This window comes from Protomyctophum bolini, assembly GCF_963924005.1.
Source record: "Protomyctophum bolini genome assembly, chromosome: 19".
Classification (NCBI taxonomy): Eukaryota; Metazoa; Chordata; class Actinopteri; order Myctophiformes; family Myctophidae; genus Protomyctophum; species Protomyctophum bolini.
Genome location: NC_137880.1, coordinates 20,255,470 through 20,274,470, shown reverse-complemented (window position 1 = coordinate 20,274,470; position 19,001 = coordinate 20,255,470). Strand labels below are relative to the sequence as shown.

Below are 19,001 nucleotides of genomic sequence, written 5' to 3'. Positions count from 1 at the left end.
TATAACACTTCAATAAACATCAACAAAGTAGTACAAAGGTGTTGAGAGACGAAATGAGACTAGACCAAATGCAATGTTTTGGGTCTGAGGTCTTGCGGCAGTGGGTCCTGGAATGGGAGTGCACTTTACCCACTTCCAGGGGTGGATTACAGTAACTAAATATACTGTAAAGGCGTTGTAAGTCTAGGGGGTGGATGGCCTTTGTTCCATTCTTGAACACTTTGCCTTATAGTCACTGACTCACTACAATTCACGGGTCGTTTTGATTTCCTTTGCAGTGAATGACTTGCTAACACACTATTTCCTGGCCCATTAAAGGTAGTGGTGATAATTGGACGGGTCCTCCACTTTGGTCTGTCATTACTACTCCGGGGTGAGTTGTGATGGTTGGAGCTTGTGATTTGGAAGGTTTGGAGCCCTGCAGGACCTGCTTAAAACATTGGCAAAGAGAAAAGAAAGAAACATGGACTCTGTTCTCTCATGCAAGAACTTTCATGTCAATGGTGTCTACTAAAGTGTCTTTTACTAGTTGCCAATTATTTTTTCTCCATCTGCCAATTTAGTCGTTATGCCAGTTCTCAGATTCCACACACACTTATTGCTACCGCAGGTCACATTTCCCGTCAGTCAGTTGTTTGGTTGGTTGGTCACCCCATGCATGACAATATATGATCATGACCATATGGTCATGACGCTGCCACCCTTCGATCTTATGGAGCTGACATTCCATATGTTGATCTGACCACATCAAACCATGTACACTCAAGACACGCTCCATATATGGCCAGTACAGAATTCATTCCATATGTTGGCGCTCGCCCAGCAGTCTGCTGTCACCTAGGAGGATGCGTGCACGCAACCTCGCCCTTTAGGGCTCAGGCGTCTTACTGGTGTGTTAATGCTTACTCCTGATGATCCCTTCTGGCTCCCCTGCCAGCGAGGAGCGACATCGAGAGGTCTTCTGGCTCCCCTGCCAGCAAGGAGTGCCATCGAGAGGACATAGCATGTAGAGAAATACACTGCTCCTCTTCGTTCAACTCCACCTGACCCCACTGATAGGCAGCGCCACAGTCCGTTTGAGTCACTAGTGCTATCCCTCCCTCACCACCTGGCTTATTTGACGGAGCGTTCCGCCAGGAGCAGTTGACAGTTGGAATTGAATTGGCGGAACGCTCCATCATGAGCAGTTTTTGTGTTAATCGTTGCTGCCCTAGTTAAAATAGATAGTACAGAGCACCAATTTATGCATCCTACCTGGGTCACGTCCCCCCCCCCCCCCCCCTTCTGAATTCCCATAAACGTGTTTAATATCACGTCATATAAGAACTGTGCTCCATAAATAAACCAATGTGTTTTGACTCGTATGGATATGAAGCAACTGACGCAAACGCTAACGTTACTGCCGCCAAAATTATAATTTTTTGCCAGAAACTGACTGTATTAAATATGAGCGACTGACCGGGACAATTTGTTTATTTTTCACAATTCTTATTTGAGACAATTCTAAGATGACCCAATGTTATTCTCCATAGAGAAATTCCGTGATCCAGGAATGAACAACGTCAGGACTTCGGGACTTTTGACTGAAATGTCACTGCATATTCTTGATCTGGATATCACCATGCAGTAGCTGTAGGTGTATGATTAAGGGCTTGTCTAAGTATATCGATCTTGACAACTGAATTACTTCACTCCCGTACATGGCCCAAAGCCTGCCTGTCAATGTCAAGCTTTGTGTCTGCCTACTATTTGCTCTCGGTGTTCTTTAACCCGTGCACTCAAAGGTCTGCCCAGGATCACAGTGAGTTCGGAAACATCAAGCTGTGGAAGAGAGTGCAGTGCCACATTCCTCACGTGGCCCACATCACAGGCCATGTGTGCCTTTAGCAGTGGTCACGGCCTGTATGCATTTCCCCCATTTGTATCTCTAACCTGTCAGACGAATTTTAACCACTTACCGGTATGCCATATTTCATGCAGTGGAAATAGCGTATCTGCAAGCTCACGATGTGTCCCATCGTGCCATGTTGTGAGCTTGTAGATCGGAGTTTTTGGGGGTGAAATAAAAAATAAATAAATGTCAAATGTTTAGCCTATAATGACATGCCAAAAATAGGGACATCAGGTTAAAAGTGGTTAACTTAGTTATTATACGTTCATACTGCACATGTCAGCTGCAAGAAGAGTGTGGTGTAAAAGTCAGCTATCACTTAGGGATTTTAATGCAAGACATGCTTGCATCAGCACATCTGTAGCTAATCAATATGATGCTGTTGTCTAATGTCTATAGACTAATCCACGGAGCAGTGCCCTGTAGGCCAGGTGTAGCTAATCAGTGCTGCGGTGTAACGCAGCACTTAATGGTACACCGCAGCTATGGCCGCGCCCAGGGCACCCCTCCGTGGATTCATCTATAGTTTCATTGCCAAGTTTTCCTCATAAGAAAAATGTCCCTTGACAACTCGGATGGATAAACTATAACTTACTAGCCAGTCAAAGTATTACAATCTTATCCATTTGAAGATGTAAAATGTGCGCAAGCATTGACTTTTAAGAACTATTTATTGTTCTGGAAGTACGTAACAAAATAATTGCTATGGATAAAAACAGCATTTTGCATTGTACAAAATGTTTACAAACAAGCAACACTAATTGTACAAAAATAATGGTGACAATGATACACAATAACAAAAACGTAAAAACGATAAAGAACAGAACATCCTCACGTCAGTGTGCAAACCGTTTATACAGATGGACACGCCCCCTTAATTTGGCGACGGATCCCGATAAATTATTTAAATAGCATTTATCTACACACTCATACACACAAATCAACCTCTCACAACACAGCAAGGACAAAACAGAACAATAATTTATCTGCGAAAAAGAGCATTGGACATACATAATATAGCACAAATCATTTATATATATACTGTAAAAAACTCTCCCATTGTATTTTCCACTGGGGTGGGTCATGGGGTAGGAAGTGGGGGTTTTAAAAGAATCATAATACTATTTACAGCTCATGTTACAGTAGCAGTAAGATGTCAATCATTTTGAAAGCTAATGAATAAAAGTACTTTTTGTTTTGTTTGATCGAATTATATAACAGCAATGAGGTAATATTTGTACATCATAAGTATCCTTTGTTTTTTATCTCTCTCTGAAGAAAAGGCACACAGGTCACATACGTATTACACTAAGTAGACCTACCTTAAGAATCACCTAATTTGTAGAGAATGATATGATAACGGTAGACATTGTCCAGAGCGTGCTTCTTATTTATGACACCATTATGGCTGACTGTACCTGAATTTGGGTCACTGTTCAACATGAGGTTTTGGGGGAGTCTCACTTTTTTTTAATTAAGTATTCAAATTTATTTTGCTGCCTACATTGTAGGCAAGAGTTAATAAATTACATTTATTTACATATTTTCAAATTCAAAGCCTCATGAGCTGAGGGAGATTCCCCTTATTTGATGTCTGAGTCGGGGGGAGTGTTTCAGAGGCCTCAATATAACCGGCTCCATGTCTGTCTTGTTAAACATTTGCATGGTACCGCCATGTTTTTTCTTTGTTTGATATGCTAAGATGGTTATTTCCATCTCACCCTGAGAATACTGTTCAGTCAACCAACATAGATCATTCTAATATCTGCCACAAAGCCAGTGATAATGAAAGCCCGGTATGTTTTAAAAAACACTTAAAAGCAAATTTCCATGTTACTTTAATAATTCTCCGCAAACTCTTCTCTATCTATTCTTGCCCTGATGGGTCAAAGCAAGCAGGTTTCATGTTACATTTATAACCATTCTTCCACATACACACATACTCACAAACATACGCAACATAATGTTCCCTCCAATTCTTGCTCACTCCTAATGGGTTCTTAAAAAAAGGAAAAAAAGTGTCTGTGACAGAAAGAAATAAACAAATGTCTTATTGCTTTCTTCATCCTCCGACGCCTCAGTGCTGCGTCATTCTGGAATCTACCTAAACAAATGTCTTATTGCTTTCTTCATCCTCCGACGCCTCAGTGCTGCGTCATTCTGGAATCTACATCCTGGTAGATTTTTAAAGCGAAAGGAATCAATTCACCAGTCTTTTCTTTGGGACGTCCATCCAGAGAGTAAGAGAGGCACAGAGGAGCGACAGAGAGAGGCACTGAGGAGAGACAGAGAGAGAGAGAGAGAGGCACTGAGTTCTGAAGGAGAGAGAGAGAGGTTATGATGGGAAGAGAGGAAGGAAGAGAGGCACTGAGTTCCACAGAGAGAGAGAGAGAGAGAGAGAGAGAGAGAGAGAGATGTAAAGGCTTGCAAGTGCATAGTCCTCTATGGGGAGCTGCTCCCGTGCAGCGATGAACGAGGTCTTTCAGAGTGAGGAGAGCTGCATGGGGACAGAGGTGTTGGGTCTCCCTGCTCGGGGACAGAGGTGTTGGGTCTCCCTGCTTGGGGACAGAGATGTTGGGTCTCCCTGCTCGTGCAAAGCAACAGGGCAATAAGGTCCATTTGTTTCCCTAGCTTCCCCTTCTCTCTGTAGATGGCAGGGTCAGGGAGAAGGGTGGCAGGTGAGGGGGGGGGGGGGGGGCTCTGATCCTCAACTGGCAGTCAGCCGGTTGGTGCTGCACTCCAACCAGCTTCAAGTTACCCTGAGGCTGACCACACGTGCCCATTAGCTCCATCCGTGTGTGTGTGCGTGCTCGCAGAAGAAAGAGTTACGGAGATAAATCGGTCCCTGGCCTTTACATTGGAATACCTCGAGTTCATACTTTATACAGAAAGGTGCATTCCTCAGAGCTTCCTGTGCAGCGCGTTTATGCATCTGTGAAGAAAAAAATATTATTAGTAAAAGTATTTTTTTAATCATGATCTATTTGATTGCCATTTTATTGAGTATTTAATGTCCAGTATAATGAGCATGTTGTTTTTGTTCACCAAATTATACATGATAAATGTAGCACAATATCAATATAAACCTATAATCCTTACCTCTGCATTCATACTTGAGGTCAGAGAAGTATACCATTTCTTGTGAGAAGACAAAAAGGCCTAGTCGCCCACCGGCGTATGTCTTGTCATAGATGCTACCAGTGTCTGCCATGATCTTCTTACCCTCATACATCACAACTCTGTAGAAGTAAAGCACATTACATGTTGTGTGAAATTACACGGAATCACATAACGACTTGAATAATGCAGTTTGAAGAAATCTTTCGGATCTCTCATAATCTTTGTTTCCCCCAACTACATGGGACCAGCGCTAGCCTCTAGCTCACCTAATATGTCCAGTTCTCGGTCTGTGGATTAGGTGCCATCTGTAGGCGGTGAAGTCTTTCCATCCAACATTCTTCGGGTCGTGCCAGAGAGTGCGCACCTAAGAAAGTAGACAACAAAAACAGAACACCATCACACTGTGAATCAGAAGAAGAAAAAAAAAATATATATATATATATATATAGTTTATAGACTGGTGCCCGACTGTAGAGCACATAAGTTCGAGATCCATGCCCCACCCGGCTATGCAATACCCGTTGTACCCGTGCCAGATTACCCGTTCCACCCATCTGACGACTGACGCCATGTCTTACCTGTCCTGGGGTATTGCCTGTGTGCCACAGAGCATTCCTGAGGTGCTCTCCTGGGCCAGTAGTGGAGTTTACCACCTTGATGGACAGGCCCGAGTAACCCTGTGCCTTGGTGGGCTTGTTGGACCAGTAGGTCTGAGTGATCTGCTTCCACATGACCACGTAGAACCTAGAGCTGGACTGGTAGCCGAACACAAAGCCAGCGTAGTCGTCGTCTCGCTCAGTGTTGATGAAAAAGGTGCCACTGAAGTCCACTGCGTTGAACTCGTCGTAACCTGGTGAGAGAGAACCAACAGTGGTGAGAAAATGACACTGTTTTGTTTCATTACTTAAGTAATAGTTTTCGTACAGTGCTTCAAACAGATGCGTATGTCGCCGTTTGATGTGTATGCGCTGTGCCAGCGTATGACGTAATGACTACTTGTGCTTGATATGGCAGTGATGTCAGATTACATACCATAGGGCCATTACCTTTAATCCTCCCGACACTAAAACATATCGTCATTACGTCACCATCGAAAACCAATTACACCCTGGCATTGGGTCCTTTAATCCACATCTTTATTACGTCATAATTGAGAGCTAGTTATACCAGTTGGCAGTTATACCCTGAAATGGACGTCATATGTGCTACTTTTTGCATCCTTTCTGAATGTGTTCATGATTTGTCAGTCAACTTGTTTTGGGTGAATTGGTGTAAATTGTAATACACTAGTATCGTCTGATTAGGGAATGTTGACTGTATAATGCAAAGTAATGATATATTGATTGGAGAATCAATCGCTCAGTTTATCCACTGACTAAAACTGGGAATGCATCTGTGTCTTTTAGATTTTAACCACTTTAACTATTATTTTATACTTTGACAAGCTCATAGTGTGGCACAAAGTGGCACGCTATGAGCTTGTCTGTCTGCTATTTTTGAAAAATTGTGAACATTTTGTGCAATTAATATTATGAGATGGGGATCTGCGGTCAAATACATATAATTTCAGTGGTGCTTGACATGAAAAGGTTGTGTAGAATCGGCCTTACCAACGGCGATGCCAGGGTCACAGTTGACAGTCTGGACCAGCTCTTTGCCCTGGTGGCGAACCACCCAGTTGGGGTCGATTTGGGAGGTGCCTTTGGGGTCCAGCGGTACCATCTGGAACTTGCGGAAGTCTGTCTCGCTGATGTCGTAGTTCTCCGGACACACGTCGTAGATGTCTGGCACGTTGTCTTGGTCGAAGTCATCTTTGCAAGCATCTCCACGGCCGTCACCTGTAAAAGTTACATAATTACAGTAGTATATTCATTCAATATATTCTCTGCGCTGTTATCCTAAGCGTTGAGGAGGTGTCCAATTTACTCTAATCGATGTACTAAACATAAATACTTAATATACTTAAAGGAGTAGTTCACCCAAAAAACGACATTTTCTATCAATTACACACCCCATGAAGCCTTCACTTGATGTTTTTGTCGCATTCCAATGATTTGTTGACCAGTGGCGTCTCCTGCTGAGTCTCGTCGGTCAACAATAGCTTAACTCCAACTCACCATCGGAGTCCAGCTGGTCAGGGTTGTGGGCGAGCCTGCAGTTGTCCTTGTCATCGGGGATGCCGTCGTTATCGTCATCGTGGTCACAAGCGTCTCCCTTGCCGTCCTTGTCGTGGTCAGCCTGGTTGGCGTTGGGGATGTAGGGGCAGTTGTCCAGGTTGTTCTGGTGTCCGTCCTCGTCGATGTCCTGGTTGCTGTCACACTTGTCTCCCACGCGGTCGTCGTCTGAATCCACCTGAGATGATGGGAGTAGAGGAGAGATCAGTTAGTTACTTTGGCATTGGTGATTAACCACTCCAACTCTCTTAGTACTCTTATTATGCTTAGTGAACTATTAGTCAATCTGGGGTCGGCTCTGTATTTCCCTGCTCTTTTTTTTCCTCCTTGAGATTAATTATGTCACAGATGCTTTTTGAGCAACGTCTGGCTTTTGAAGTGATGTCATATGGCAGCCAAGTTTATGGACTTTTAATGTTTGTTTAGAGCACTAAACGTGAAGTCACGTCAGCCAAGTCTATGGACTTTTAAATGTATTTTTTACAGCACCTTTAACAAACATTACGAGGTGCCCTCACTTGACTTCACACTTTTCTGCAATTGTTCCCCCTGAATAAGGATGGTAGGATTCATGTGATTAAATTTCACAGTTCATTACACCGCTGTGATTTTCAACATGCTGTTCTCTTTCAACTCCTCTCCTCTTCCTGCTTTCATTTTGGGTCAGTTCTTAGGCCTTCCAATTATTTCTCTTTTCTAAAGCTGACAGTTTTTCCAAAGTATGTTGCATCTGTTGACACCACCACACGATTCCCACCACACGACTCCCTGCTCTGCATACTTGTAGTAAGCAGAACTACACACACACACACACACACACACACACACACACACACACACACACACACACACACACACACGGTGTCATGCAGCTGGGGTTAAGTGATGGAGGGAAGAAATGAGGGTGTTGCGAGGGGCATTGTCTTTAAAGGGCCAAAACATTTGGACAAGATATTTCACACATGTACTTTTAAAAGAACAAAACCCTTTGAAAATGTGTGGAAACTACACCCACTACAGAGGTCTACTGTTCCAGCATTCCTACTCTTCAGTGTACCATGGCACAGGTGGACTGGGCCAGGCCATAGTTTGCTGATGGAACATGCACACAGCACACGGTCATCATTTTCCACAGCAATTTACCATATTCATGTGGTGGACATTTTATTCTTTTGTCAGATTATGCACTCTGGCAACATCAACTAACGTCATTGGGCCATTGACAAGGTCCCCCGGCCCCTAGCACGCCTTATTGAACTGATGTGCCCTTGGGCTTCGCATGGGATTTGCGCCCCCCTTCCACGTAGCACGCTAAAGCCTAGACGGCTTGCTTAATTTATGCTCTGTCGCACGGAAAAAATACCAGACCTACAAGCTCACAAAGTGTTGCAGATGTGACGTGTTGTGAGCTTGTGGGTCGGCTATTTTTGCTGCGCTGTCATACGACGAAGTATGAATCGGGCTTAAGGCTCCCTTTCAGCTGAAAAAGAGAGAGATGCTGAGCTATAGAGAAAGGCAGAGGGATTGTAGTCGGCGGGTGAACTGGAATGAAACAGAACTGTGTGTGTGTGTGTGTGTGTGTGTTTGTGTGTGTGTGTGTGTGTGTGAGCCTGTGTGTGTGTGTGTGTGTACACACCTGGTCAGGATTATGTTCCAGGGGGCAGTTATCACACATATCTCCAACCCCGTCCAGGTCTGTGTCCCTCTGGTCAATGTTGTACACATATGGACAGTTGTCCTTTTCATTCAGAATGCCTGACGGATAAATATAGCATTTATGTTAAAACAGACACAGTGGTTCCACCCACTATTATTATAGCTTCAATGTTTATATAATTATTTTGTGAGGTTTTCAGTGTGATTTACAAAGCGTAACAGTCACCCATTCACACACTGACAACAAAAGCAACCATGCAAGGCACCACCTGCTCATCGGAAGCAGTTATGGCCAATCCGGGAACCTTCCCATTCTCAGATGGCCACTGCCACATACTGTATTTCTGTCTCAGTTTGTAATATATTTTAGATTAAGTTTTTGGTTTTTTTACTCATATTAGTTCCAGAGTCAGATCGAATGATATGCAGCAATTATTTTCTATGTCTGATTTGACTAGGTATCTACTACTGTAGGTAAAGTAGATAAAGTAGGTCATACGGAAAAAGTTATTCAGCTTTTGAAAATCTTTTGGTGTTATACATTGTTACAACACTGGTTCCAACAGAGAGTGATTTGTACAAAATAAATAACACTTAAGCTCTATATACAAATAGCAAAAATAACCATCAACCAGCAATTTGTGATTAATAAATACGGAAACGGAAATACATGTAATTAATCCAGTCTGACCAGAAGCAGGGAGATAACATAAAATGTATCAAAAGCAGAGGCATGAACCCCCCCCCCCCCCCCCCCCCCCTCCCGGCTCCCAGCAAATCAACCTTGCCAACAGACAGACATCATCCTCACCGTCTCCATCAATGTCCACAGCGCAGGCGTCTCCCTCTCCGTTGTTGTCCGTGTCTGTCTGATCGGGGTTGCTGTTGTAGGGGCAGTTGTCGCAGCGGTCGCCCACATCGTCACGGTCGTAGTCGTACTGTCGGGGGTTGTAGATGAACGGGCAGTTGTCCTGTTTTGGAGGGACACAGGTGATATAAGCGATAGCGAGGTTAAGTCGTTTTGTTTGGACAGTGACGGGGAACGAGGCAGATGGCTGATGGAGAGAACGGACGTGCACTTTCACACTTTCTGGCCCCTAACATCTAAAACCCTCTATATACTTTCAAACTCAACTCTGTACTTGGTCTGATACGTTGCAAGCTTGTAGAATGGCTATTTCTGCCGAATGTACGCCTCAGAATAGGGCCGCAGTGGTTCATGTGGTTGGAATCACACCAGATGCAAATGTTCTGATTCGGTGCGCGTCACTCGCTGTAGCTCTAAATTTACAGCTGGGAGGGGGAGAATGGCGATGAAAGGGTTGCTTCATATTTAGTCCCCCAATCCCCTCACACAAACCACCCCCAGGGCCCAAATCTAACGGTTGGATTAGCAGGACACACTGTGGCTCCTTCAGAGTTTTACCTCTGTGCTGGAATTTGAGGTTTGGCTCAGACCAAGGGAGAAACATTCACTTTCCTGCTGCATCACCCCCCCCCCCCCCCCACACACACACACACACACACACACACTTTTATGTGACATGTCATGAATGATGAATATATGAAATGAAATTCCTGGCTTATTACCCGCTAGGAAAACACACACACACACACACACGCACACGCACACGCACACGCACACGCACACACACACACACACACACACGCACACGCACACGCACACGCACACACACACACACACACACACACACACAATAACTAAGCCCAACCTTTATCATCACTATTCAATAGCTGCTTACCCTGTCATCAGGGATGCCATCGTTGTCATCGTCATCATCACAAGCGTCTCCAATGCCGTCCTTGTCATAGTCTTCCTGACCTGAGTTGGGGAGGTTGGGGCAGTTGTCCTGGAGTAGAGGAAAACACCAGGTTAGATGTAACGTGTCACAGTCAGACATTATAACAGACATATATCATTTATATTCTGTAAAGCGCATTGAACCATTAACCCTCAATGACAGCTTTGGCCTGCTGGCTGAACCTTAAGTAAAACAAAGTCTGTCTCTGTCTGACTCTCCTAGACTTAACTCAGACCTAAAATGCTCTGGTGCGAAAACCTCGCCATAACCCTAACTACATAGTTACGGTACTTTAGACCACTGCCACTATAACTACAATATCTACCTTGAATTCTTGCAACTATCTAATAATTGTAGTGGAGTAAAAAGTGCAATATTTGCCTCTGAGATGTAGTGGCATTTACGTTTAAAGTATCGAAAAGTCGAAACACACAAGTAAAGTAAAGGTACCTCAACATTGTACTGAAGTACGATACTTGAGTAAATTCACCATTGGTAAGCTACCTTCTTGCAGTGGTAGGTGGCGTTCTCCACACACACCAGGTCCGCGTTAGGCCATCCGTCCAGGTCAGTGTCTTCCCCACAGATGTGTCCATTCCCGGCATAGCCAGGCTTGCACTCGCAGCGGAACATTGGGTCAGCGAAGTGCCCCAGGTAGTTACAGCGGGCGTTCTTGTTGCAGTCGTGGCTTCCGTCCAGGCATGGGTTGCGGGGCGTACACACCTGGAAGATGAGGTGAAGGATTGTTCACGGAGGGTTCAGGTCCAGAGCATTCTGTTCTCGGCTCCGAGAAGTACCCGATCAAAATGAAGGAGTGTGTTGGGCACTATGTCAGGTTTATATCTGTCCACCATTGCATAAACTATAGGCTTGGGCGATGTGAGTTCAAATGTATTATAAGTAATAATACCTGATTATGTGAATCATTATTTTATATAGATTCTATTAATCATGATGTCCATTTATGCTTTTTCCACTGTTGTGGATTTGTAAAATGTGAAACACTGTATATAGTGATATTTGATTAGTTGATTTGATAACCATGTTGTGTTGGTTCCACCCACTGACTAGTAACGTGACCCGTGGGTGTCTATTTAAATGGGTGGATCACTCACATCTCGAGTTTGACCAGATGAAGAGCCTTCGCTCGAAACGTCGTCAGTAAAGTTAAGTATATAGCTTTTGGAGCAGATGAGATGGTTCTTTTCTCTTTTTCTTTTGAGCCCAGCACCTCTACTAAGTGATGTGCGTATTCTATTAGTTTTTGTATGTCAAATTAGCATCACAATTACTTTTACCTTCAGTACGTTAATTGAACGATTCTTATTTTTTAAATAAGCTATTTTTGCCTGTATAATAGGACTTAAGTGGTTGATCAGACTAATCAATTTAATTGATGGACAGACGGCTCCATAGACCAGACAGACAGACAGACAGACAGACAGACGGACGAGTACATGCCTGTTTCTTAGCAGCAGCTTCCTCTACTCCCTTGCTGAAGGGCTGGGATCCAGAGTAACGTGGCGGGCAGGGCAGGCAGTTGTAACCAGGGATGGTGTTCTCACAGCGGTGAACACCATTGAACTCAAAGCAAGCGTCAGGGACCTCTTTGCACTGTTTTTGTGTTTAGAAACCATAGATTGCATTGTCACAAAGTGATAGATGGATGAATAAATAAATAAATAAATAACGAAGGGGGACAAATACACTTACAGTTACACTAACAAATAATTGTAAGTGTAATAAATCTCACCTCATCAATGTCCTTGCATTTGATGCCATTGCCGGTATAGCCGGCCGGACACTTCCCACACTTCCAAGAACCATCGGGTAAGCTGGTGCACTTGGCTCCAGCAAAGCACGGATTGGACAGACACCCGTCTGAACACAAGAATATTGATGCATCCTGAATGTCATATGATCTACCAAAGACTCTCGGGAAAGATATAGATCTACTTAAGACTCTCATGAATGATACAAAGTGAGATTACAGTGACACTGACTCACCGATGGGACAGCTTTTCTTATTGCAGACCTGGGTGTCCTTGGCATCACCAATACACTCTTTGCCACCGTATTTGGGACCAGGGTCATTGCACAGACGTTTACGTGCCTGGACCCCACCTCCACAGGTGACTGTGCAGGTATCCCACGGTGACCATGGTCCCCAGTTGCCATTGACTGAGGAAGATATGACATGATAATTTGTTATGCTGAACATGTGAATGCAGCTGGTTGGGCAACCCAGGAATATAAACTAGTGTAAATAAGTTAAATCAGTAGTTCTCAACAGGTTCCAGGGAGTTCCCAGCTAAATGATTGATAGTTGGAAACCAAATGGACTCTTACAGGTCTGTACCTCCAAGAGTGTACAAATGGATGACTCCATTTGTTCACTCTCCGAGTTAAAATAACACAGTTATCATCACTGAGTTAAATTAAATCAATAGGGGGTCCTACTGGGGCATGGAGATTTCTGGCACTTCTCAGTCTGCCGGCCCTCTCCCTCGCAGTCCTTGCCTCCCAGCTGGGGGGTGGGGGAGTTACAGAGGCGGATACGGGTGATGACGCCGGCGCCGCAGGTGACCGAGCAGGACGACCATGGCGACCAGTGGCTCCAGCTGCCGTCTTGCTTGACTGGAGGTCACAAAAACAGGTCGAAGGTCAGAGATTAGGAGTCAAGAGGGAACAGACCGGTCTGGAAGGGCTAGTGCAAAGTGAGGTCAAATTCAGTAACGGCAGTGACTGCATCGTGGATGTGAGTGGGGTTCGCATGTTTTAACTCACAGCGCTTGTCGCACTCCTGGAGGTAGCAGTCGCGGGTCTGCACAGAGGTGCCCTCGCAGTTGTTGTTGATGCGGTCGCAGGAGCGCCCGCGCTGCTGGATGCCCCGCCCACATGATACGGAACAATGGGTCCATTCAGACCAGGGGGACCAGCCGTCCTCTGCATAGTCACTCGCTAACGGAGAGAACGAGAGAGAGAGAGACAATAAAAGAGCTATTTCAGCAAGGGAATGAACGCCCCCCCCCCACCTCCTCCCCGAAAGCCCTAAATGAGGAGGGAAAAGCTCTTAAAGCAGAGGGCTAATGGTGTGTATTTAGCTGGGTCTCTGGGACAGAGAGAGGGTTCACTGTTGAGAGGAAGGGCAGAGACCAATGTGTTGAGAGAGCCAGTGAAGAAATAGAGAGAGCCACTGTCCTCACAACACACAGGGATGTCCCACTGACTTACGTTTTCCGAAAGAGGAAACACATTTTGCAAACATGGCCCCGGGGCAATGTAATGACTTCAACAAGGCACCAAGGTAGCGATGAATGCGGCTCTCGTTGTTTATTTAGTTTTTTTGGGAACCGCCGCGGCCCAGCCCACATAGGTATGTGGAACATGTCACTTCTCCTTGCGTGGAAGATGGCTTCACTAAAAACAGCCAACCGATTTTCCATCTCACTTTAACCAATTTGGCCAATTGCAGCCATTACAACTTGAAGATTCAAAGATGTTTCAGGGCACAAAGCGCCAATGTTCCATAAACATATTACCGGGATGTTATTGCAGTTAAATCATCACTAAAATTAACATGGTTTTCTCTGTGGTAGAAACATATACATCTAGGGAGGGAAATAACTGAGTTTTTGTTTTATGGTAAATAACATACAAATGGCTTAAAGTAAATAGTGCAGCATTTGAATGGCCCGTCTGTTTCAGAAACATATATAAATTCTGGATTACATGGTCCATTCATACAGTAGCAATATAGTACCACTACCAACTCACATCTGCAGTTATAAGTTGCATATGGCTACATAGATTCAGAGTAGAACAGAGGAGATAAATGCTTTCTGTGCAGTTCTTACGTGTTCCACAGCGAGGACAACACTCTCCATCAGGCACAGTAGCGTTGGCACAGGGGATCAGGGGGCAGGAGATCTTGCGACAGACAGTAGCGGAATTCTACAGAAGTACAGAAATAAAGTTCAGGGATCATATGCTCAAATATAATGGATATTTACCCAGTGCAATGTCATAGGTTTACTCCATAGTGGAGTGGATGATGTTGCTGTTTCAGCATGGCACTGAGGCACATTGAAACTATTTCAATCGACACAGCTTTGATTACTGTGTAAACCAATTAGTGGACCATTTTAAACTAGAGACTAGGCTTAATCCATGTGTAACCAACTCGTTAAGAAATCCACTCTGTATCAGAATCGGAGGAATTTTGGCTGCAAACGGAGACCCCTGCGGACATCCACCTGCCTACTGGGGAGGTGGGAACAAGGCCAACAGCCTAATAATGGATGTTATTTTCACTTTGGAACTAAGAAAACATAAATGGACCTTACACTACACCTATTAATACTGTAGGTATTTTTCTCCTAAGCGTTTCTATCCTAGCCACTTATCTGAGCCAAAGTCTTAATTATAGGCAAGAATCCTGTTGTGGCACTGGTCAAGTCCCTCTTGGCAACACTAGAAATGAGACAATCACTTAGCACTTGAAACGACAATAACCCTCATTGGCTTGCTGCCAGACATTCACACTACAAGCAATTACTGGCTGGAGGAGCTGGGGGGCGGTGAGTGAGTGTCTGCAACTTAATGCATGTGTCTGTCTTTTTGTGCATGTGTGTGCACTGCGCACATAGGGTTGGGGTTAGTGTTGATGTGGTTCAATTCTGATATTATCGAACATAAAATTCAAATATATCAGACTTCATTTCCCAATTTCTCCTTAATTCAGAAGCAGGGATAAAACATATCCCCACCAGTGATAGAAATTATTGACCATAGAGGAGATATTAAGTGGCAGATGTATTTAAGGGTCTGCAAATGCAAACACTGCACAGTACGTGTGTATTTAAGGGGCTGCAACGTGTGCAATTGTGCATGCACGTGAATTACCTGACAAGTACACTCAGTGCAGTCATCAACGGTCCACTCATCCCTGTTCTTGCGCACAATGCCGTTGTGAATGCAGACCCCGCTGTGAATTCCGATGCGGTTCTTTATCAACTTGTTCTCATCCGTCTGGGGATTAGGGGGGGGGGGGGGGGGGGGGGGGCAGACAGGAAGACGGATATCAGATATGAATATGGAATGAAGGCATGCCTATCTTCATATAACATTGCAGGGCCCTCTGTGTCGTCAGTGTTTACAAAACACACACACATACATACAGAAAGTGAGAAACTCAGAAGGACAGACAGACAGACAGACAGACAGTGTTTTACCAGTTTGCGGAGATCGTTGGACAGCTCTTTGACCACCACACCCAGTCCCTTCAGCTCCTTGAACATGCTGGCCAGGTCCTCACAAGAGAAGCCACACACCATCTGCAGATCTACACACACACACACACACACACACGCGCACACACACACAAGTACACACACACACACACACACACACACACACACACACACACACACACACACACACACAGTCAATGCTTGGTGATTGCTTGGTTGACACGTGCACTTCAAAAGTAAATCATTCTTGCTTATTGTTGTAACTTGTGTTAAAAATAAAATAGAACTTGTGTTCTATTTTATTTGTAGTATTCATTTAAGTTTTACTTTTGGGCTTAGTGTGGTCAGTTATACGTTACTGTTGTCATTAGATTAGAAGCAGTGTGTAAATTCACATGGCACAGCCTCAGCAGCGGTGTTTACCTTTAGTCTTATGGCCGGTGTACTCTGTTCTGATTGCTGAGGAGCCATTGAGATTCTCCAGGATAATGCTATCAGTCGGTATGGCTGAAAAAGACCACAACAACAAAAAGATAATGTATAAGCCAACCAGTAACAATCACATAAACTGACTCAACTGAGCCTCAAGCAAACTCTCTCCAGGTTCATTTAAGGAATATAAGTGCATTACGAGTGACAGGAAAATTGTTCTTGGTGTAGTAGGATATTAAACACACCCACATTATCTTAATACCTACCGAGGGGCGTGTCATCAGCCCTTTAAATCACAATGAAAGTGATTAAGGTAATGTGTTCTGCAGCCCAGAGAATGGTACTTTGAATTCATACATGAGATGTTTGCAAACTGAGTTAATGAGAGGAAAACTGAAACACTTCCTTGGGAGGAAGCTGTACACATTCAGGCATGCCTTAACTAAGGGGATTTGGCAAAGCAGGAGGATAAATGATGAATAAATACAAAAGAGGTTTTGCTCATGCTTACTCACAGTTCTGGCACCCTTTGTTGCGCAGGATGGCGTCCAAAGTGGTTCCAAACACAAAGCGCACGTTTTGCAGCACCCCCTGCAAGCATCAGTGCTGACTTTAGCTTTGTGAGCTGCACAATACCGAACCCTCCCAAAATGACAACGCAACAGCAACATATAAACCGCAGATAAATCATCACATTGGGGCTCTGCACTGCGCTGATGCATGTGCGCGCCTGGCGCGTCTGAACACTTTACTGTGCGCACGACATTTCTTAATCTCTCTCACGCAACAATATCAGACTTCAAAAGCCATAAATCAATCCATGTTTATAGCCTATTTAGTTTCCACTCAGTAAAGTCATCAGTGTCATATATCCCATATAGTGTTAATTTACCCATTTATATTCGGGTCTATTTGGTAGGCTATTACAAATTAGAACCAAATTGACCCGTACCGTATAGCAGCCTACACATATCCTATTAACTAATAGCTGTAGGCTACACTCTCAGATTTCAATGAATACTTAGGATTTACTGTGCAGTGTGCAGCCATGATAAAGCTTCGTGTTCTCACCATAAATCGGTCCTTCACGGCTCCCTTGCCGATGCGGAGCTGCGCGGTCTCCGGCGTGTCCAGCGTGAGAATGCTCAGGATGGACGCGTCCAGCTCCGCGGTGTTCACCTCCTCGCATCCCGCGTACAGCTGCGCGCGGTCCTCCTGCACGAACAGCGTGATGTTCTTCCAGTGGCCCGTGGCCAGGTCCACGTCCTCGATGGACACCACCTGCTGCTTGTTCTCGGTGGAGTAAACGATGTCCAGCGTGTTGGCCTTGCCGTTGGACACGATCTCGAACACGGGCCCGGAGCCGTCGCGCTTCTCCACGGTCAGCAGACTTCCGCGCGTCCGCTTGAACTGCTTGAAGTTGAGCAGCAGCAGGAAGCCCCTCTCGGCGTGGATGGAGTCTACGAGGTCCCTAAAGGCGTTCTCGGGGACCGGGGGGATCAGGTCCGGGTTGAGGATCTTGTAGGCGGGACTGTACGGGTCGTCTCCTTTCACCATCGTTACCCCGTGGTTCTTCTTGGGGACTTGCACCCGTTCAAATAAGTCGAACACACTATTGTCATCTCGGCTCTCTGCGCATGAATGATAAGCAGTCAGCCTTTTGTTTGGCATAGCAGCACTGATTGAACGATGAACATTTTAAAACCAGGGGTAGGCTATATGTGATTTATTTTAATCAACATTAGGCATACCACCGTTAAAGTTATAATGTTAATTTTCTACATAAAAAAAATGCCAAAGCTTGAAATACAGCATGACTAAACTCACCTGCTACTCTTTGGCTCTCGCAGGTCCAAAGCATCAATAACAAAAATATCCCTGTCAATTTCATGATCAAACAATATGTCGGTGCCTATAACAGAAAATTAACAGTTGTCAATTATTCACTTGATGTCAATGTCAAATATTAAAAATAAATCCACTTGTGATCAATTAGGCTGGATTTGGGAAACATTCAATAAATTATATCACTTAGCCTATCTGTAGGCTTTATTATAGGCTACTAGGCTATAGAGTATTGCTCACCCACCTGTTTAACGAAAGCAGCCGACAAAAATATAAAATCCACAAATATATAGAAATCCAACAATAGTCCTCGAGGATAAAAAAAAGAAAACAATGTTACAATGAAAAGGTCCAAAATTTCAGTGCAGTTAAATCCTAATGTGTATAGCGTTTTTTTTAAATATATATATTATTGATTGTAAGTTGTCCTTGGTGTTGTTAATCGGCCGCTAAAAAACGAAGTTTAAGCCGAAGGGACAAAGTGCTATTTAAATAGTTTCGTGAAATTCCTAAGAAGTCTCCTCGTCCAATCAAAATGTGTATAGAAAAAGGGACGAGCCTATAGCCCGCACCTCACAGCGCGCAGGACGCTCGTCTGCACACAAGAAGAGAAGAGAAGACAAACACATTCCACGATGGGATGAGGGACCAAATTCCATTACTGGACTCATACTTTATTACCGGGGTTTCCGGTCACTGGGCCATTTCTCTGATATTTTAATAGCCTTTAACTTTTATGCTATTCCACACATCCACTTAATTTTTCACAAACATGCACTCTTTTATACGTGGTATAATATAGATAGGT

General features: G+C 44.3%; 1 protein-coding gene across 2 annotated transcripts; it reads right to left on the bottom strand.

Moving 5' to 3' along the window:
- Nucleotides 1-2,543: 2,543 nt before the first annotated feature.
- On the bottom strand, nt 2,544-18,647 carry thbs1b (thrombospondin 1b). Of its 2 annotated transcripts, none has more exons than XM_080791049.1 (23): nt 18,438-18,647; nt 18,176-18,260; nt 17,420-17,979; nt 16,864-16,939; nt 16,340-16,423; nt 15,899-16,008; nt 15,570-15,695; nt 14,522-14,618; nt 13,452-13,625; nt 13,125-13,301; nt 12,672-12,845; nt 12,418-12,545; nt 12,126-12,278; nt 11,169-11,387; nt 10,605-10,712; nt 9,653-9,812; nt 8,822-8,940; nt 7,129-7,363; nt 6,622-6,849; nt 5,590-5,861; nt 5,278-5,375; nt 4,991-5,130; nt 2,544-4,823 (listed from the first exon to the last, which is right to left on the bottom strand). In XM_080791049.1, exons 2-23 carry the CDS (start codon nt 18,237-18,239, stop codon nt 4,816-4,818), a joined length of 3,510 nt encoding a protein of 1,169 aa, XP_080647175.1. In that variant the 5' UTR covers nt 18,240-18,260; nt 18,438-18,647; the 3' UTR covers nt 2,544-4,815. The 2 variants fall into 2 exon arrangements, with proteins under 2 accessions (XP_080647175.1, XP_080647176.1); XM_080791050.1 differs by having other exon boundaries at nt 18,176-18,262; nt 18,442-18,647.
- Between the last annotated feature and the right edge of the window lie 354 nt (nt 18,648-19,001).